The 21421-nt window shown below is 43.1% G+C and overlaps 1 protein-coding gene and 1 long non-coding RNA gene across 3 annotated transcripts in view; both read right to left on the bottom strand.

Annotated features, from left to right (window-relative positions):
• Nucleotides 1–1147: 1147 nt before the first annotated feature.
• The window catches only part of pip5kl1 (phosphatidylinositol-4-phosphate 5-kinase-like 1), a 42009-nt gene continuing 21735 nt past the window's right edge, over nucleotides 1148–21421 (bottom strand). The window contains exons 10-11 of one of the 2 annotated variants that reach the window (XM_044174702.1): nucleotides 18905–18973; nucleotides 3680–3815 (exon numbers count right to left, since the gene is read on the bottom strand). In XM_044174702.1, coding sequence (XP_044030637.1) covers nucleotides 18952–18973 — 22 coding nt within the window. In that variant the 3' untranslated portion in view covers nucleotides 3680–3815; nucleotides 18905–18951. Of the gene's footprint in view, nucleotides 3816–18904; nucleotides 18974–21421 lie in introns of both variants that reach the window. The other variant, XM_044174701.1, reaches the window with a different exon arrangement.
• Nucleotides 7796–11041, bottom strand: LOC122865817. The gene is made up of 3 exons (XR_006375548.1): nucleotides 9393–11041; nucleotides 8513–9292; nucleotides 7796–8093 (listed from the first exon to the last, which is right to left on the bottom strand). It is a non-coding gene; the product is annotated as an uncharacterized LOC122865817 (long non-coding RNA).

Raw genomic sequence — 21421 nt, 5'->3', positions numbered from 1 at the left:
AATACACGAGAGTTACACGAGAGTTGTGACCTGCAGGCTGGTGAAAGACTGTTCAGTTACAGTAGTGAGTAGTACTGTGGGCCACTAGTGTGGACTTATATTAATGTTTTGCAGCTGATGATTAAATGTGCAAAACTGTGAGAAATGACCTTGTTTAATTGATTTGGATAGTTGTCTCCTGTGTGAAAAGCTCACACGTGTGCTTGTTAGCTAATACTAAGAAGTATTTAGATGTTTTAATAAGTAAAAGACCATCATATTATTGTCTCAAACAATAGAAACCCAGCAGACAAATCTTTAAATCAAGTTTAAAAAGCCCACCACTCATTATTGAACAGTGGAACATGGCAATTCATCCATCTTAAGTTATGTTATGATGTGGTTGAGGTGGATGCCCACTCAAAAATAAAACTTCCTCTTAATGATTCAAAACATCCTTTCACTATCACTCTCCTGTTTACATTCATGAATGCTCAATGAATTATTATATTTCAGACAGTGTTATATACATATGGAATACTAAAAAACCAAAACATTTACTGCATCCAACGCAGCTTTGTCAGCTGGTTTTAATTATATGTGAGTCATCAAAACTAGGCCTGAAGTCGGACATGAGCAGACGTCCAGCAGACATGGAACAACATTAGCATTCATTTGGAGTCGCGTCAACTATTCACTGAACAAGACTAAAAGCTCAGGAGAGCTGCAGAGTTAGGTGACACTTCCTTGTGAGCTTGTCAATGCGAGCGACGTCTTTGGCATAACAGATAGACACTGGATTTAGTGTTAATATAAAAATGTTGATTAGTGCAGCTTTAATATACAAATCCTAACTGTCAAGCTGTCTGTGGTCGAATGTCGAATTGTCATCATGTTAACAAGACAGAAACAAACAGCAAACAGAGTTCTTCTTGTTCCTGGTTTATCCGCACAAGCTTTACACCAAACACAAAGAGGAAGTCAGCTCTTGTTTCACTTCAAACACTGAAATGCTCATGACGTACAAATGGCACCTACCTTGTTGGGGAATTACCCACAGTGAATAAGTCTTGACACTGAACATTCAGTGCTGGGTGGTCCCGTCTGTGGATGTGCTGTCTGTGTGAGGTGGTGAAACACCAAAGGAAAAGGATACCAGACAAACAGCTTAACTCTTACATGTCCTTTATCCATTAGGCAAAGGTTACAGCACATGCTTCTCCCAATATTTGCAGACATAAGGCACAAGTACATGTGTTGTGTAAAAGTGAAACAGCAAGGAAAGAGTTCTGTAAAACTGCTGGCTGACAGCGTGCAAGTTGGTGGCATCATCAATAATAATACTCAGCTTCAGAGTAGTATCACGTTTTCATTCTTTGTATTCATACATGAGCATAGAAAGCTTACTGGTCAGTAAAGCAAACATAACGTTTGTAAATTACATTTCTGTTCGTTTTCATCGTATTTCTAGGTTTAAGGTGAATACATAGTAAGTATCATATTCTAAAGAGGCACTGCTGAATTCCAGGAGAAGGCAAGTTTCTCTGAGACCATGTCAAAATGACAAATAATAAAAACTGATTACATTCTCTGTGATTCAGGATGTGCATTTTTTTCAAGATGAAGAGAAAGCAAGTCTTTAGAGTTGCATTCAATTATACTGTATCATCAACACACAAATGGTTAATATCAAGAAGTACTTGAAGAATAAAAGCTAAACTGGAGATTTCTGGCAATGAAGCATGTTACCAGACAACACTGTAATGTCTGCATGTCCGTGAGGATCTGCATGATGTAGACGTCGTCATCTGTCATCCTGCGTCACCATGTGAAGGCCATCTGCATGCAGCCCAAAATTTATGTCTGTGCAGATGTGTGTGCAGACTGTACATGACAACAACACGTCTATGTATGCAGACGCCCAATGATAAATAACAAGAAATAGGATCACATCGGCTCTCTGTGTCTGCATCTTGTGGCCACCGTATGTCCTCAAATGAGCAATTTGCAAATAGTGAGTCTTTGTTCATTTCTTCTGAGATAATGTAAGTTTTTATTTAAACAGTATTATAGTTTAAATAAATAAAAAAATATGCAGCTGTTGCGCCTAATCTTTGATGACAGAACTAAGTTGCATGCACCTGAACCTCATTTACTAAGCTGCCTTTCAGTCAACACTAATGAAATACCTCCTTCTGGGAAATAATTATATGAAACTACAGGCAAATTTGTGGCCCTTCTGTTCTTACATTGCCTTTCCATTGCACAAGTCTAGAAAAATGAAAAGACTGCAAGTCAACATCATTGCTGCTGATGCTAGAACACCTGGATTGGTTGCATGTTTCAAACAGTCATCTTTTGTTTCATCCTAGACAGTCACAACGTCTCAGTGCTGCCAATACTTGCAAAAAAAAGAAAATACAGTATTTATTACACCCCTAAATGCAGCTACATACGACATATATGAAATGGGATGCAGGCCGACATCTGCACGTAAAGCCTATGAAGCCTATATTCGTCTTTTTATGCTTTTCTTTACAAAGACACACCAGGAGCAGTTTCTTTTTAAAGCAAGGAGCTTCCTATCCTTTTTTTGATGTGTCATACTAAGCATGTTTGGAAGCCCTTTTGCCCCACTGTATTTGGGAGAAGTAGTGAAAAAATATATAGACATATTTGTGTCAAATTTGCAAAATCTTTTACAAAATGATATATTGTAGAGAAATAACAATAATACAAATAGTCATTTAATTTGAATAAACAAAAATCTGTTCTGTGCTCAATACATTTAATTGCATGTTTGTTATTATCCGCATAGGCTCACAATAATAATCTCACTCAGTGTCACTTATTTGCCCTCTTTCAAAATCCCTGCTCGATGCACTCTCAAACCCTCGGACACTCACAGTGGCTTTCTTGCTTGGATTATCGGTCATTAGGAAAGCACTGGGAGAATGGTTACCAGATAGAATCCTTAAAGTTGGACAAAAAGTGGGTTTAAACACAGTTTGTCTTGTTTATGTAGCAGTTTTACAAAAAGTTTGTCCACTCCAATAAATTTGGTGAATACAGAATACATTTGTGTTTGCTCAAATGAAAGTATTGTTTGGGTACCTGTCTCATTGTATTGCATTATAATAATTTCTCTACAAAATATAATTTACGTGCCTGCAGAAAATATTTTATATTTAATTATTTTATTTCTTAATATTTCCTATGCTCATACTGCTCACTCATTAATGAAACAAATATACAGCAATAGATATTAGGCTTGTGTTTTGAGCATGTGGAAAGATGAAAGGATTGTGTGTGCATGTGTGTGACCATTTAGTTGTTTAGACATGCTCAGTAAGAGTTGGTGGTAGAGTAGTCTCCACCACTCATCCAGGGTCTACTTGGTATGGTCCTGTACCCAGTGACATAGCCTGAGGCAGTAAGTCTGTGGACTGACGGTGGAGAAGGACCGGCCTGGATGTCTCAGCCTCTTCCACAAATGCTCCAGTCTCTTCTTAAAACTGTAAACTGTGAAAATGTCAATGATGCCGATGAAGTAGCGCTGCTCAGGCCCATCAATGACATGCAAAGGATTCTTTAAGTTGGGCAGTAAACGTCGGTTTTGGGCCCTCAAGTCTGGAAGCTCAGCTGCATCACTGCCTGCCTCGGCATGCTCTGGGCATGTTTGAAGAGTGCCACCACTTGATGCATCTCCTGATCGTGACTGCTTCAAACATCCACCATCTATTTCAGATAACAGTAAAGTGGAGTCATCTTCTGGGATTACCCCAGGGACAGCAGCTATGCCTGCATGGATAGGGCTGGCGCCTGGATTCACAGATCTAAAATGACAGAGTCACATGGAAGAGAATGGATATGAGTCACAGCAATTAGAGCCTTACTCACTGTGCTGTAAAGTGTTCTGTTCTGTCTAGACAGGCAGATGAGTTTAGTAAAACAACAGCTTAGTAGCACAATAGATCAGTCTGGATTAAAAATAGCTCATCCATGAATACATATAAAATCATGTCCCATAACATTATGTTTCCACAGACATGTTTTTAATTTCACGACTTATGACATAACTTCCAGTGAGTAAGACTTCAGAATCAAAAATAGTAACTAGGATGTACCTAATCCTAATTTGACAGATCAGACTACAACAACTAAGATGTAGTTTGGTTTCCAAAGCATAGCACAAGTTTTCAAATTAATGAATGTGTTTTTGCTTCATTCCCACAAGCACCTAAACGCACCATTAAATTGTCTCAGCCATATGACAATGCAAATATGACCTAACTTATGACCTAACAGGTATAGCTAAAGGTATGCCCTCTCCATTGGGAAAAAATGGCTCAGCTATTGCATAACAGTGTTACTGCCCACCACGTATTGTGAGCATGAGCTTTATTGTGCATTAATCTATTGTGTAAGAGTCTACAGCCATGCTAGCAACTCTGTAAGGCTGTGGTACATAAGTACTTTGAGCTAAATGCTAACATCAGCTTGCTAACATACCCACAATGACAATACTACAGACCAATGTAAATCAGGTGTAAAGTTTACCATGTTTACCATTTTAGTCAGCATTAGCTAATTAGCACTAAACACAAGCACAGCTTGAGGCTGATGGGAATGTCATTAGATTTGCAGGTATTTGATTATTACCTGCAGTATTGGACACATTAAAATGTTGACCTGATGATGGTGCTAGATGAAAAGTCAGGGGATCCCCAAAGTGATTAGAATTCATCCTGACGGGGACATGCATGTCAGTGCAAAATGTAATGGCATATTGGCTATAGTTGTTGAGATATTTCACTAAAAGCCAAAAATCTCAACCTGCTGGTGGCACTAGAGGAAACGTTAGGGGCTCGCCAAAGATTAGAATCCATCCTCTGGGGACCATGAATGTCTGAACCAAATTTCATAGCAATCCATCTCATAGTTGTTGAGATATTCAGTCTGGACCAAAGTGTTGCACCGACCGAAAAAGACGGACATTGCCATGTCGCTAGCATGGCTAAAAATGGTCATTTGACAATTTGACTAAGACTGATGATCAGACTGGGGCCTTAAATATGAACTGACCACCCAAAAGAAACCCAGGGCTTTACTAACTAAGGTCGACCAGACCCTTTCCTTCAGTTGGAAAAAGGCACAGCAGTGCTTTGAGCTAAATGCTAACATTATAATAAACTAATGTAGTCATGATAACAATGCTAACAGGCTGATGTTTAAGAGGTAATCTTTACCATGGTCATTTTATTAGTTAAGCATGTTATGCTATCATTTGCTAACATGCAAAGTAGCACAACAAAAATAACACAAAGTACAGTTGAGGCTGATAGGAATGTCATTAGTTTTGCAGTTATTTGGTCATAAACCAAAGTATTAGTAATATTTGAAATGACAATGTATGGGGTTACTTTTGTGTCTTTATTATGCAATCAAACAGAATAGATTTGAGAGCAAAACTATCAACACTGCAATCAAAAAATGTTTTATTGCAAGTAAAATTATTTTGTGATTAAAAATGTATTAATGCGAATCAAAAACTTTTGTTTGCGAATCCAAAAGCTACGGAGCCCCCTGAAGGTCATGGTGAGACCTTCTACGAAAACCTGTTTCAGCATTGAAGGTTACTTTAACTTGTTTTGTGCAAAGAACAGAGGACCCTGTGCAAAAAGCTTTCTAACTTGCGTTGGTCTGCATTCCTGATGTAGCTCTGCAAGTGGGTCAGTGGTTCTGGGGTCCAGTCCAGTACAGAGGACAGTAACTGTTCACGAATGAAACTGACAGTATCCTGCAGATTACCGTACTGCTTTCTTCTGGTTTCATTTTACTTTCACTAATTACATAACCATGCAGGCCTATTGAGCAGCAGTACTAGGAGCAACACTTTATTTGAAGGTGGCATCATAAGACTGACATGACACCTGTCATAAGCATGAAGGAGTCTTTATGAAGGTTTATGAGTGTTGTTGCACTATTAATGCAAAGTCGACAATTTTTGAGATGTCTTTGTTATGACAACTTAACATTAATCAAGACAAAAATATCTTTGTCAAAGTCAGTCTTATGAAGCCATCTTCAAGTAAAGTGTTACTGTACTAGATTATATCAGCATACTTAATGCCCAGTTCAAAGTAAAATTCAATGAGCTGATATACTGTTGCGTTGCGCTGGGAGCAGCTGAGGGAATGCAAAAGTAGTCCTCAGAAAAATTCTTGCTGTGACCTTTAGGGGGCTCCGTAAAAAGCTTTGCTTTTGAACCCAAAGGTTTTGCTTGCTGTACGGACGATGAATTTAATACCTATACTTTTATCATTTATGTTTTATTATGCTTAATTTGTTTCAGGATCCCTCTCTGACCCATCAGTGTCGTCCCATGGAGAAAGACTAAAAAGCCTCAGACCCCAACCACTAATATCCTCGGTGCTGCATGGCTTGTCTGAGCTTTCACTGTTGACTCCAGGTTTGGAACTGTGCCGCGAGGTTCACCACTGTCATATCAGTGTCCTCCTGTTGTGGCCATGTCATGTCAAACACTCAGAGGCCCCAGCATTCCCCAAACTCCCTGTGGATGGTGTCAAATTTTCCATTGCCGTACACTTTGCCTGAAAATGCCACCAGTTCTCCATTTGGAGAGTCTAATTGTCACAAAGGAGATTGCAGCTATGATAGAGCAGGGCACACAAGAGCAGTCTGAGTGTCCATTAGGGAAGGAAATGCACCAGCCCAGAGTAACAGCCAGTAGGTTCTATGAGGTTTGCCTCATAGTGCGAGGGGCAGGAGTGTAACACAAAATTCTTATACATAAACAGTCTCTGTGGGCCCTCTTCCTCTCTTGATTCATGTCTCTCATGCATCTTTAGAATTTGTTTTACAAATAATTTAGCCAACAACTGTACACATGAATCTGAAGTGGTTATTAGGGTAGTCACTAATGAACTGTTCATACCACATTTAAACAAGTAATAATAATCGGTGATATGTGCTTAAGTCACACCACATTTCAACATTTCATTCGGTTTTCTAACCCTTACATTAAGAAAATGCTTATTATACTGCATAATAAAAGACAACGGAACAAGACCAGAGTCATGTTTTATTTGCACCTCGGGCTCGTTCTGCCACACACACACAGAAGCATAGTCGAAGCAGCCAGGCTGGCTGTAGGATTTACTTCAGAATCTTTGTTTGGACTTATATATGGACAGAGGCTCCTCGACAAGCGTGAGAGGAACCAGGTAGCCAGAATAACCACGGTTGAGTTTTGTGTAGAATTATATGTGGAATGTGTGTGAGCAGTGTGGGTGTAATAAAAGACATGACCTGTGAAACACTCAACTATGTCTGTGTTTGTGTCGAGGAAACCCACAGTGACACAGCAACAATCATTGCTACACTGGTGCCCAATGCACCTTGGCACATATGAGGTTGAGTATATTGTGTGGAAGCATATGTTGAGATGTTTAAGAGGATTATAAGTCTACTGCAAGACATGCCCTTTGTGTGCGACACAAATTTGCAACAGCAATCATTACTAGACTGGGCTTAATTTCCCAAAATCATCTTCAGGCTAAAATGATCTTAGTCCATGGAGTTACAATGGGACTAAGATTGTCTCAGCCATAAGATGCTTTTAGGAAATGGGCCTTTGGTCTCCAACCGCACTCTGAAGACCTACCTTGCAAGTGAGAATCATATATGTTTGTGTAAAATGAATGCTGTTAAGTTTTTCAAATTTTACTTGTTTACAGTACCTGCTCTTGAACTCAGCTCAGAACAGGATGAAAGGAAAGGCATGAGACTGGAGGCATCATTCCATTTGTTTTTTTATTTACCAAAAACATGTACAAAATCAAAGGATGTGTCTGCCTAACACTATAAAAGACATAGAATGTGTCAACTTTGCAGCTGTTTGTAACTACAATACATTAGTTACTGGCTAAATGATGGACAAACTTGTACTGAAACATGTTTATAAAGACAGCTGTAAATGCTGAGTGATTGTTGCAGAGGAGTGTTGAAGGATGTCCTGAGATGAGAGGATCTGCAGGGGTCAGCTGCACAGCCAGGGAGTAGGATGACCACAGGATCACTACATGAGACATCTGAGGGAAAAGAGGGCTTTTCATTCCACAGCTCAGATCATACATCACTAAGCTGCTGGAGCATCTACATAGAAACATTTAGACATGTAAAGCACCAATTCCTCCTGACTCACTGTATGCATTTACCTGAGCTGGGGAGGGGGCTTCTCAGCTAATCAAGTATTATTTACAGTGATAGTATAATTTCTACAATCTCAGTCTGTGCAGCAGCTGCATCTGCAAATGTTTAAATTATGAAGCATTGACACGCTGCATAACAAAGGCTACATATGCTAGCGTATTTAGTTTTTTCGTCCTGGGAAATCAATATATATTTCTCTCAAGCTATATGCTGTATATTTACATAAACACAGAGTCTTCCTCATGAGTAGGCGCCTCTGCCAAATGTGCATTTAGTAGGAAAAACTGACCAGACTCACCAACATCAGCGGGATCTGTGCGTGGCCATGACCGGCTGTAATCCTCGAATGCAGGTGACGATAGGCGAGACAAGCTGCCCCCACCAGCCAATCAGACGAAAGTTGAGTCTCCGCCTCCAAAGTCAACTTGCCAAGTGAGCCAGTGTTGAGCAGTTGCGAGAGCATAGGGAGGGTTGAGCGAGCGCTCGTCACAGCCCAGGTCGCATTTTTGCACGTGGAGCAGAAATGCTCCCTTGTGAGGATGGTTTTCCACTCGCGGATACTGTTCTGTGCGCTCGTATCACGTGCTTGCGCCTGGTTTTTATGTGCACGGGTTTTGAGACTAATTAGACATCATACAAAGGGGCTAAATAGCGCTCCAATGTCAAATGATTGCTTGAAATAACTTTTAGTAGCCACTTAATGAGCTCACCTTGTCTCACGTCCTCAGTAACAAATGAGGGACCTACCACTGTTCCACTCTCGGGGGGGGGGTCTCAGGTCAAATACATTAACTAGACACTATCGGACAACAGTGGTAATATTTAAATTTTTTGATCCAAATTATTGCTAGGGACAATTCAGTAATCGCTGGATATTGGTAGGGACATGTCCCTACCAAATTCTACGCCCTTGCTAGGTAATGTTGATAGATACAATGTCATATGACATTATAGCTATGATGCTGATTAATTTATGATACTGATTAACTTGTGTTATACAATGAAAATATGCTCCAAGCTGTTGCCGTTCCGTCGTCCAGGATGAGAGGCAGGGGGGGCTCTGCTGCTACGCCAGGCTCTGTGGAAACAGGAACAGAAGGGTGGTAAGGTTTGAGGAGTGATACATGAAATCTAGGGTGAATCTTGTATTGTGATGGCAATTGGAGTTGATACGTGACCTGGTTGATCTTCTTGGTGATGGTGAAGGGACCAATGAACCTGGGACTGAGCTTTCTGCAGGGCAGGCGCATCTTGATGTCTCGGGTCGACAGCCAGACCTTCTGACCAGGTTGGTATTCAGGAGCGGTGGATCGTCTCCGGTCGGCTGTCATTCTGCAGAGCGCTCTTTGCAGCTGGTGATGGGCTGCGAGACCCTCTCGCTCTCTCGGAACCAGTAGTCGACCGCTGGGACCTCTGATGGTTCTCCCGACCACGGGAAGAGAGGGGGTAGCCGTGCCCGCATTGGAAGGGAGTGAGTCCGGTGGCAGGTTGACGGAGTGAGTTCTGGGCATACTTGGCCAAAAACATGGAACTGTGGGAACTGGTTGGAACTGGTTCCTAGATAACTGGATGAATTGCTCAAGTCCGATGTTGTCATCGTACGCAGCGAGATGCAGTTTTACCTGGGGATCCAATCCCTGACGGTAGGCAGTGATCAGGGCCTGCTCACTCCACCGACTAGCCGCGGCGAGGGTTCTGAAGTTTAAGGCATAGTCCGTCACCGCGCAGGAACCCTGCCAAAGGTGGTAGAGGCGTTCCCCTGCGGAGGTGCCATCTGCTGTTCCTCCGAACACCTCCTTGAAGTGGGACAGGAAGCTGGATAAGGATTGGATTACCGGTCCATTCTGGGTCCAGAGAGTTGTTGCCCATTGTAGCGTACGCCCCTAGAGCTGAAAGATGATGTACGCTATTTTGGACCACTTGGTTGGGTATAGGTATGGCTGCCTCTCCAAGGCCAGGTTGCACTGCACAAGAAAGCTTTCACACTCCCTCACCGAGCCAGAGAAGGGAGAAGGAGGCGTCGCTGCAATGACGTATCCTATAGGCGGTGAAGCGCTGGTGTTGGAGGCGGAAGTGAAGACTGGTGGAGAGGCTGGTGGCGGAGCGCTGCTGTGTTGACTCAGGGAGTCCGCCGGCCTCCCAAAATGGATCCGGGACGCTCATGCTGGTCGGCCTTCCGTGGTCCGGTCTTCTGTTACAGACAGACAGGCTCGAGACACCGAGGTGGAGAAAGAGATGTTTATTTCTCAACAAAGCAATGAGGCAAACAGTAGTCGCACACTGGAGTACTGGCGACACAGGTCTTGGAGACGGGAGTACAGGAGAAGTAGATAACATAGGTACAAGCGGGGAGTCCAACGTAGTTTGGTTCTGCAGGAAAACTGAGTCCTTGTATAAACGAGACCAGACACTGACTGAGGTGAGTGGGAGTCTTTATACTGGTGGTGAGGTGATGCTGTGTCTGGGTGAGTGTGGAGCCTGGCGTATCCCTGACATAAGCTAGATACCCTTACTGGCTGTCTTCAATCTAAACAACTGCTGATATTAGCTTAAACCATTCCTAAACTGTTCAATCAATTAATCAATCAATCAAACTTTATTTGTATAGCACTTTTCATACAAACAAGATGTAGCACAAAGTGCTTCACACAATTAAACAATAGAACAATTACTCCCACTCACCCACTCCCACATACACAAAGCAATAAATGACGATATGACTCAATAATAATAGCAGTGTGGTAGTTTTGGTGTTATCACTTCCTGTTTTATTTTGGTAGTATTCTTCTTCCCTTGTGTGTCTTGTGTTTTTACTTCCGGTCTGTGTTTTCCCTCCAGTTTTGATTGTTGGTCCTCCCTTGATTGTTGTACACATGGTGTTGTTCCTTGCCAAGCCCTTGACTGAGTTTATCTTGGATTCTTTGTTCTCCGGTGAACCTTGTTTGGATTTTGGATTTTTGGATTTTGGATTTTTGGATTTTGGTTTTTGTCTGCTCATTACCTGTCTGCTCACCTCTGCCTGTTCTTGCCTGCATTCCACCCAACAATAAACACGGTAGTCATCCAGCTACTTCCGCTTCCTCGTCATCTGCTTTTGGGTCCACATACTTCTCTACCTGCATATAGCACCTCGCCATACGACAGAATGATCCGACCTAACATGGACCCAGCAGGTAAAGACCCGGAGGTAGCACCCTACCACTTAGCACTGGCTAACAGAGAGGTTCTGCTAGGCCAGCACGAACAGTTACTCCAGACTCTGACAGACAGCAGAAAGGCCATGGTTTCCCAAATCACACAGCTAACACAGCAGGTCTCCCGACTCACCACCCAGCTCTCAACAGCCGGCACCACCTCGCCTACAGATTCCAGTCACTCTCCACCACTCCCTGTCTCTGCTGGATGGCAGGAGCATTCGCTCCCGGTCTCTGCTGGATGGCAGGAGCCATCGCTCCCGATCTCTGCTGGATGGCAGGAGCCATCGCTCCCAGTCTCTGCTGGATGGCTCCAGCCATTCCTCCCTGTCTCTGCTGGATGGCTCCAGCCATTCCTCCCTGTCTCTGCTGGATGGCAGCAGCCATCACTCCCTGTCACCTCCGCCGCTGGATCGCAGCCGCACCCTGTCCTCGCCTCCGCCGCTGGATCGCAGCCGCACCCTGTCCTCGCCTCCGCCGCTAGATCGCAGCCGCACCATGTCGTCGCTGCCACTGGATATCAGCCGCACCCTGGACTCTCCACCGGACCTCAACAGTTCCCAGAACTCTCTGCTGGATCGCAGCCGACTCGTTTCCCGGCTGGATCGCAGCAGTTCCCAGAACTCTCTGCTGGATCGCAGCAGTTCCCTGAACTCTCTGCTGGATCGCAGCCGACTCGTTTCCCGGCTGGATCGCAGCAGTTCCCAGAAGTCTCTGCTGGATCGCAGCCGACTCGTTTCCCGGCTGGAACGCAGCAGCTCCGTACTCCCAGCCCTGAGGTTCCAAAGACGTCGCCATGTCCAGAGGTCCAGTTTCCAATGCCATGTCCTGCTGTCCCGGCGCCATGTCACGATTCCCCGACACCGGCACAAAGTCCTGTTGCAGAGTTGCCGGTCCCATGCCCTGCTGCCATGCTGGCTCCAGTCCCTGCTGAGTCACAGCAGCTCCTTGGTCCGGAGCCGGCTCCATCTCCAGCCGTCCAGCTCGCCGGCTCCCTGTCCGGAGGTCCAGTTGCCAGTGCCATGTCCTGCTGCCACGCCGGTTCCAGTCCCTGCTGGGTCGCAGCAGCCCCTTGCTCCAGTCCCTGCTGGGTCGCAGCAGCCCCTTGCTCCAGTCCCTGCTGGGTCGCAGCAGCTTCTTGGTCCAGAGCCGGCTCCATGTCCAGTCATCCAGCCGCCGGCTCCTGGTCCCGAGGCCCAGCCGCCGGCTCCAGATCCAGCCACCTCACCACCCTGTCTTGATGTCGCGCCGTCGCCGGCTCCCCGTCCTGACGTCTCATTGCCAGTCCCCGGCCTGTACCGCCATTGGTCCCTGAGTGGATGGTCAGGCCTCCAGAAAGGGTCAGTGTCAGCCGCCGGTCTCCAGAAGGTCTCCGTGTTCGTCGCCGGCTTCCAGAAGGGCTCCGTGTTCGTCGCCGGCCTCCAGTGACTCTCCGTGTTCGTCGCCGGCCTCCAGTGACTCTTCGCCGCCGGCCTCCAGTGACTCTTCGCCGCCGGCCTCCAGAAGGGCTCTGCCTTCGCCGCCGGCCTCCTGTGACTCTCAGTGTTCGCCGCCGGTCTTGGTGTAATGTGTGCTCTCTTTCTGGTCCTTGTCAAGTAATTGTAATTGAGCTAGATTATTCTTAGGGAGACCAGAAAGTAGAGCATTACAGTAATCAATCCTGCAGGTAATAAAGACATGCATTAGTGTCTCTGTGTTGGTTTAAGAGAAAAACAGTCACACTCTGTCAATGTTCTTAAGATGATAAAATGCATTCTTAGTTATGTTTCTAATATGAGGTTCAAAAGTAAGATCTGAGTCAAATATAACTCCTAGGTTTTTTACTTGTTGACAGGAGGTTAATACCAGTGTTTCCAGTTTCAGATTGATTTTTTTTGTCTGTCTGAGCTTCAGTACCAATAACCAAGACTTCTGTTTTGTAGTTGAGCTGTAGAAAAATCTCTTCCATCCATAATTTGATATCTATAATAAAGTTAAAAAGGGCATCTGAGTCATCAGGAGACACTGCAATGTAAAGCTGTGTGTCATCATCAAAGCTATGGCAGTTTTTGCTGTGCCTTTTGATGACATTTCCAAGTGGCAACATGTAAAGGTTAAAAAGGGTAGGACCTAAAATTGAACCTTGAGGAACACCACAATTCATTACAAAAAAATCTCTATCAGTAAGATAAGATTTGAACCAATTAAAAACAGTACCAGAGAGGCAAATCAGATTGTCTACCTAAAAGAAGCGAGTGATCTACTGTATCAAAGTCTGTGCTTAAGTCAAGTAGAACTAATACTGAAGGTTTTTTCATATTCATATTAGACCTGAGATCATTTACAACCTTGACTAGTGCGTCTCTAGTGCTGTGATTGGCTCGAAAACCAGATTGGTATTTTTCGAAGGTATTGTGGGAGTTCATAAATTAATTTAACTGATTCAAGACAAGCTTCTCTAAAATTTTTGTCTGTTCGACAGTTTCTCTTTAGTTGTTTAATTTTCTGAATAAGCGCTTGGGGTGTCACTATACTATATTGATGGATACCATCAATCTTAAAAGAGTCATAGTGCCCCCATAGAGATTAAAATTGTCAGTAAAAACAACACCATGCTCCCAGCAAGCCATTGAGAGCCATGTGTGGAGGCTCAAAAGCCTGGAGAAACACCCCATGCCGTGGCTGGGGGGGGGGGGGACTGATCCGGAGATGAAGGTTCTCACTGTGGACGTTTTAAAATTTCCGACTGTTGTTGTGGAATATCATTCGTACCCACGTGAATTACTACCTTGTCCACCGAGAGGTTAGCTTCCAGTACATCACGGATTTTCGCAGAGATATTGTTGACAGTAGCACCAGGGAAACAGAGAGTTGTAGAGGATTGTGATTTTTAGGGCTGGATATTGGTACTCGATACCTTTAAGGTATCGACAGAAATAACTCAGTACCAAGTAGTATTAAAACGTCTTCTGTCAAACGATACCCGCATTCGATCCTTTTTGTACCCAGGTCTAGAAAAAAAGACTATTTGTATCGAAGCCAATCATGGCAAGCTTCAATTTAATGCGACGTGAGATTGGCTCACTACTTCAGCTACAGCTAACATGCTACCACAGCTACAGCAGTTGCTGCCGGGCTGCCGCCAGGCTGCCCCTCCACACACACTGACCCAGCTCCGGACCACTGTGATGGTGGAGTGTACCAGTGTGTGGCAACCTGCCCTGCGGACACCTGGCCTGTTTGCTCTGCCTAGCCCAGAGACACACCAGCAGTCTCCAGAGGAGATGTGACCGTGAGAGGAGCAGCAGGCAGGCTGGGAGAAGCCAAAGAGATCGGTGTGTTTACTTCAGCTCAAAATCTGCTGTATCAGCAGCACCGTGTTTGTTTTTTTGTGGTTGATTTGTAAAACAGACACAACCAGAGCTACACAAAGCTAAATACAACCTCTATGCTTGACTCAAACTGTTAACTCAGTCCTTCAGAATGAATGTTTCCCATTACTCAACACTCTGATAAACAAGGCTCATCTGTTGTGCTGGCTCTCTGTATATAGGCTACACTTTTTCATGCAAATTAAAGAACACTTTTAAAATGTATTTGTGTAAAAATAATTTGCATAGGGAGGAGTGGTGGCATTTTACGCAACTGAATACATCCATTCACATAATGGGTATCGAATGAAGTACTCTATTGGTATCGATATCACTTTAAGGGTACTGGTTTTGATTCTGGTATTGGTAACGATACCCAGCCCTAGTGATTTTACATTCCGAATGATGGAGTCCCTGATGATGACCGTCGTAGGATCAGGCCGAGGACCGGGCACGCTGTTGGGTTGAAGCAACTGAGTGACCCGGTTGGAAGTGGAGAGTCTCTGGTGGTGGGGACTGCGGGGTCTGACCGTGAAGTGAACAACAGGGCTGCAGGCTTACGGAGGGCAGTGGGTCGAGCAGCCGGTATGGAGCCTGTCATGTCAGTGCGGGTGGTGGAGGAGGCAGACCGTTTGTGTCCCGAACTACGCTGGGTGCATCTAGTAAGTGGACAAAACTCCTGTTAATCCAGCACAATGAACTTGTTGGAAAGGCAGAGGTCCTGGACTGGAGGACGGCAAGGGGGTACCACTATTTTCCCCCCGATGAACCATCGTCCACGGTGCCGACTGACCCAGGGTGGAACACAGAAGAGTCTTGGGTCTGGCTCCCGTAAGAGTCTAATGATCTTCAGTCAGGGTCTGAGCCATCTTGGTCCATGGCACTGTGGCATCCAGATCTCCGACAGTGGTCTCGCCTGTTGCCGCAGAGGTGCTGGGGCACTGAGCTAACATGGTGTCGATGAGCCGTTCATCCTCTCCCATCTGGTGAAGAAGAGAGACTCATTCCTCCAGTTCAGCCACTTTCTGGTGCAGCTGAAGGCAACCCTCACAGGCAGCAGATGGAGAGTAGTCGGCAGCAGCACACTTACTGAAAAGGGTTCAATAGGTTTTTAGCTCCCAATGCTAAAAACAAGCCTGGTTGTTGTGTCGGATGGGAAGGTGAGAAAAACAACTTAAAATCCACATCCAATGACTAAAATACTTTATCTGGTTAAAAGATATTGTAAATAACAACCAAGAGCTAAAAGGTGTATCATAAAAATCTGGCTAAAAACTGGTTAAAAAGAGCCTCTGGCAGGTAGACACAGATGCCAATGCATGTGCATTAGTTATGATACTAATTACTTAGAAACAAAAACAAATTTTTCATTCCAGTGTTTTTGAGGGCCCTCCCCCATTGGGGCCCTGGGTAGTCAGCCCCACTTTTCCCCCCACTATGACACCCCTGGCGAGGAGAGTCTTCTGGTCAGGCACTGGCAGAGCGAATACTTAAGGGAGTACGACAAACTAGCGCAATGAAAAGGGGCCTTGAGCTTGAACCTCAGGTGCTGGAACAATACTCAAAACTGTTCAATGTAAATGTCTCACCCTGTGGCTTTGTCATACATCCCGATGCTCCTCACCTTGGTGCCAGCCCAGATGCAAAGGTTTATGACCCTAATGCAGCTCCTAGTTTTGGGCTGAAAGAAGTTAAATGCCCAGAAATCTGTAACATTTCTGAGGCGGGCATGTCAAATGTGTGAATGGCCAGGCAAAACTGAAAAGAAATTCTACTGGCAGGTGAGGAGAACATAACAGTTGAAAGGGATGATGAAATGATAACAGAGATGGTAACTGTAAACACCAGTAACCCCCTTGTCTCCTATACTTGTCAGATATCTTACCTGTTTATCTAGGAGCCTATATGTGTAAATATTTATAAATGTAATAACTTCCAAGAGACATGTTTTGTGGTTTTAAGCATTTTAGTAAATAATTGTCATTGGAACTGGTCTTGTTAAACAATGTAAAAACAAATATTAAAACTATTATTTTGGCTCACATGAGTGACTGTTCTTGGCAAGGTCTATGTATCAATCACATCATCAAACATGAATCTATATTTTTTGTGTGTCTAAAGGCAGTGGTGAAAGAAGTACTCAAATCCTTTACTAAAGTAAAAGTACAGAAGCATTATCAGCAAAATATACTTAAAGTATCAAAAGTAAAAGTACTCAGTATGCAGAATGGCACCTTTAAAAGTGTTGTTATTATTGAATATTATATTATTCTGTTCTTATCACTAACAAATACGTGTAAGAGTATATTAATGTTGTAGTTCATCAATGTGGAGCCAATTTTAGATACTTTGTATACTACTGGGTAGATTAGTAGCACAGTACTGCATCATATCATATAAGCATATCATGTTTTTTTTATCAGAAAAGTAACTATAAGTGTCAAATAAATGTAGTGGAGTAAAAAGTACAATATCTCCCTCTGAAATGTAGTGGAGTAAGAGTATAAAGTAGCGTTAAATGGAAATACTCAAGTAAAGTACAAGTACATGAAAATTGTACTTAAGTACAGTACTTGAGTAAATGTACTTAGTTACATTCCACCATTGTCTAAAGGATAATTCATTAGTGGCTACGACATTTAACAGAACACATTCATACTCTATGTAACAGGTATGTGGCCTTTCAAATCAAGTGGCCCCTGAAAGTTGGTCATCAAGCAGCAGTTGGTCCACAGCTGGTTTACTGTCCCGCACAAAGTTAGATCAAGAATGTCGTCACAGATTTGATACTCTTTCACTCTTCTGATTGCTCGTTCAACAAGAATACTTGAAGGGCAATCCCAATTAACCCCTTGAAGGTTGTAGCTTGAGAAAACCTCTGACTGGAGAGTGAGGGATGATGTGCTCTGGCACTGCACCTCTGTACAGTCAACAATCACCCTCACCTCTGGACTGTACTGCCTGAATTTGAGTAGCATGGTGGACTTTACTTGCTGTCTGCTTGTCCATTTGGGCAAGGAGACGAGGAGCAATGTGCATGATGATCCAATCAACTGAATAGGCTCTGTGCCAGCTTAGAAAACAATCTACAGTAAAGACAAAGCTTGATTTGACTACAATAAATTTCATTTATCATTTTTGTGCTTATATTAAGGTGCAAAACATTGTGATGTGATCATACAGAGCAAAGCATAAATGTTATGAACAACTGATTCCGGTCATGCACAAGCTGTACAATACTGCAGAAAACAAGTAATATTTTATCTCTCATTTCCCACAATGACAACACCATGACCAAATGTACATATGAATTTGAAGAAATGAGCCGTGTCACTACACATTCCCATACTTATAAAGCTAAGTAACCATAAAATTGAATTTACCTTTTTATTACAATTAGTTGGCAAAATTGGCAAAAGAAAATGCGAATGAATGCTTGTTTTCATCCACTACCTGTAATGCGATTATTAGGAGTTGGTTCATCAAGATAAGCAGTAGGTGGCACCAATTCTCCAGTCAGGTGCCATTATACCATTGCAGAATAAGGGCGCAACATGATGACATAATTGAGTGACCTCAAAACCTCAAATGGTAAAAAAACAATGTAGAAAACATGATGGAAATATGACATATGATATATGTTTGTTTCATGTATTAATGTGAGGAAGGTTACAGTTTCCTCATCGCTCCACACAGATCTGACAGATCACAGGTCTGCCACTATTAACGTTATTAAAATTGAAAATGCACATAAAAACAGATGGATGCAAACCCAGACAGCTCAGCTAGCGTGACACCTAAGACGAGAAAGTGACATTAACTAAGCTGGCTACAGGCTGATAAAATAATACAGTACATCACAAATATAACATAAACTAACGTTAGATTGCTGAACTTAAATAGTCCTGTTAACTAGTAGTTACATGCACAACACCATGCAGGCTGCCTGGGTATGTAATGCACCTATGACGAGCGAGTGACTAGCTAATTGAGCTAAGCTAGCAGCTACAGGCTGACAAAATAATATGTATTTTTTAATCCATTACAATATCACAGATTGTTAAACAAAAGCAATCTACATCACCAGCACCAGTTCAAACATAACATTCTTGCTATTACAAAGACAAAAGTTATGTGTAAACATACCTGCACATTGATTTTCTGTCTCCTCCGCCCCTGCTTCTTCTTGGACTTCAAAACTCCGTCTCTCGTTTACTAAAAGTGGATGTTGCGAAACGGTCACTCCAGTCGAGATTGTCCAATAGAGACGTGTCTTACATCTTTAAGTGTAGGTCACGCCCATAAGATTCAGCTCAACAGCAAGCAAAATGTTTGGATTCAAAAGCAAAACTTTTGGATTAAAAAAAAACCCAAAACTTTTGGATTCAACACAAAAGTAACCCCATAACAATGGCGCTATATAGAAAGTTGAGGTATCACCAAAGTTATTATAATTCATCCTGAGGGGAACACGAATAATCCAGTCAATAAATGTCGAGACAGTTCACTTTAATCCGAAAACCACCAAAGTTATTAAAATTAATCCTCTACGGAACATGTCTGTACCACAATTTGTTATTAGCTCACACTACTTCAGGTACTGAGAAGCAGACTCAGTGATAGTCAGTGCTAGTTCCATGATCTTTCTAAAATGTCAGAAGACTATGGATGAGTCAGCTTGCTTCAAATTTAAAGTTGCATGCGTAAGCAGTTTGGTTTCAAGTCAAGGGATCCACAGCATGGGCAGCCAGCCCACTTCTCTGTGTGTGTGTGTAAAGATGTGTGTGTGTGTTAGGGCTGCATGAGTCACACTTGAATGAGAATCACAATTTCTTGCTTAGAATTGTGCTCCTGATGCTTTAACACGTCACTCTTTGTTAGCAAAATATATTTTTCTCTGTTTTGCATGTGTAGCGTGGCCTATTAACTGTATTTATGTAGTAGTGGGATACAGATCCTTTTGTGTTGGTCCACTTAAACCTCTTTTATACAGCAGATGGGTTTGTGTCTCACACTTTTAAGCTGTGTTTTGAGAAGAGACTTAAAAGAAGACACTGACTAAGACAACCTAATTTCTTCGGGCAAGTTGTTCCAGATCCTCTGGGCCCGGAGGGCAAAAGCTCTGTCCCCCTTTGTTTTCATCCTGGACTCAGGAAGAGACAGAAGATCTGTGCCCGAAGATCTCAAACTACATAAAGGTTCATAAGGGATTAAGAGCCATGAAGAGCCTTAAAAGTAATCAATAAGATCTTAAAATCAATCCTAAAACAAACAGGGAGCCGATGAAAAGAGGCTAAAACAGGTGTGATGAATAGAGCAGGTCGAGACCTTACTCTTTATAATATTATTTACAGAGACCCAACAATTCCCACCGTGAGCAAGCACTTGGCGACAGTGACAAGGAAAAACTTCCTTTTAAGAGGCAGAAACCTTGAGCAGAACCAGACTCAGGGTGGGTGCTAGTAGCGCAATGCAAATTCCACATAAACTTTTTAAATAATAATAATAATGTAATGGCAGTGGTAATAATAATATTAATAAAATCATAATAGTAATAATAATGAGAGGAATAATAATTATAATAATAGTAATAAGACGAGCAGGAACATGGGGGTAGCAGGTGGCCCACAATCACAGATCCAGTCTCTGCAGCTCCGGAGGCAGAAATACCTGCTGAAAGCAACAGAAGGAGAGAGGAGAGAGACGAGAAAGCACACAACTACGGGAGTGAGAAGATGTCGAGTTAGTAACATGCATTAATGGGATAAAAATGCATACAGATGGAGAGGGAGTGGAGGAGAGAGGAAAGAGGTGCATCATGGGAAGTCTCCTGGCAGTCTAGGCCTATAGCAGCATAACTAAGGGATGGTTCAAGACTCACCCAAGCCAGCCCTAACTATAAGCTTTATCAAAGAGGAAAGTCTTAAGCCTACTCTTAAATGTGGAGATGGTGTCTGCCTCCCAAACCCACATTGGGATGTGATTCCACAGGAGAGGAGCTTGATAACTGAAGGCTCTGGCTCCCATTCTACTTCTGGAGACTCTAGGAACCACAAGTAACCCTGCATCCTGGGAGCGCAGTGTTCTAGTCAGGTAATAAGCTATTATGAGATCTTTAAGATACAATGGTGCCAGACCATTAAGAGCTTTGTAGGTGAGAAGAAGGATTTTAAATTCTATTCTGGATTATGTGCAGAGAAGCTAATATTGGAGAGATATGATGTCTTTTCCTAGTTCTTGTCAGTACACGTGCCGCAGCATTCTGGATCAACTGGAGACTCTTAATGGACTTTTTTGGGCAGCCTGATAATAAGGAACTTCAATAATCCAGCCTAGAAGTAACAAACGCATGGACTAGTTTCTCTGCATCATTTTGAGACAGGATGTGCCTGAGTTTTGCAATGTTACGTAGGTTAAAAAAGCCAGTCCTTGAAGTTTGTTTCATGTTGGAGTTAAAGGGTAAATCCTGATCAAAGATAACTCCGAGGTTCCTTACAGTGGTGCTGGAGGCCAGGGCAATGGCATCTTCAGTAACTATATCTTTAGATAATGTGTCTCGGAGGTGTTTGGAGCCAAGTACAATAACTTCAGTTTTGTCAGAGTTTAACATCAGAAAATTGCAGGCCATCCATGTTTTTATGTCCTTAAGGCATGCTTGAAGTT

Source organism: Siniperca chuatsi, linkage group LG18 (assembly GCF_020085105.1).
Source record: "Siniperca chuatsi isolate FFG_IHB_CAS linkage group LG18, ASM2008510v1, whole genome shotgun sequence".
Classification (NCBI taxonomy): domain Eukaryota; kingdom Metazoa; phylum Chordata; class Actinopteri; order Centrarchiformes; family Sinipercidae; genus Siniperca; species Siniperca chuatsi.
The sequence above is the reverse complement of the archived record's forward strand: the minus strand, read 5'-3'. Positions and strand labels throughout refer to the sequence as shown.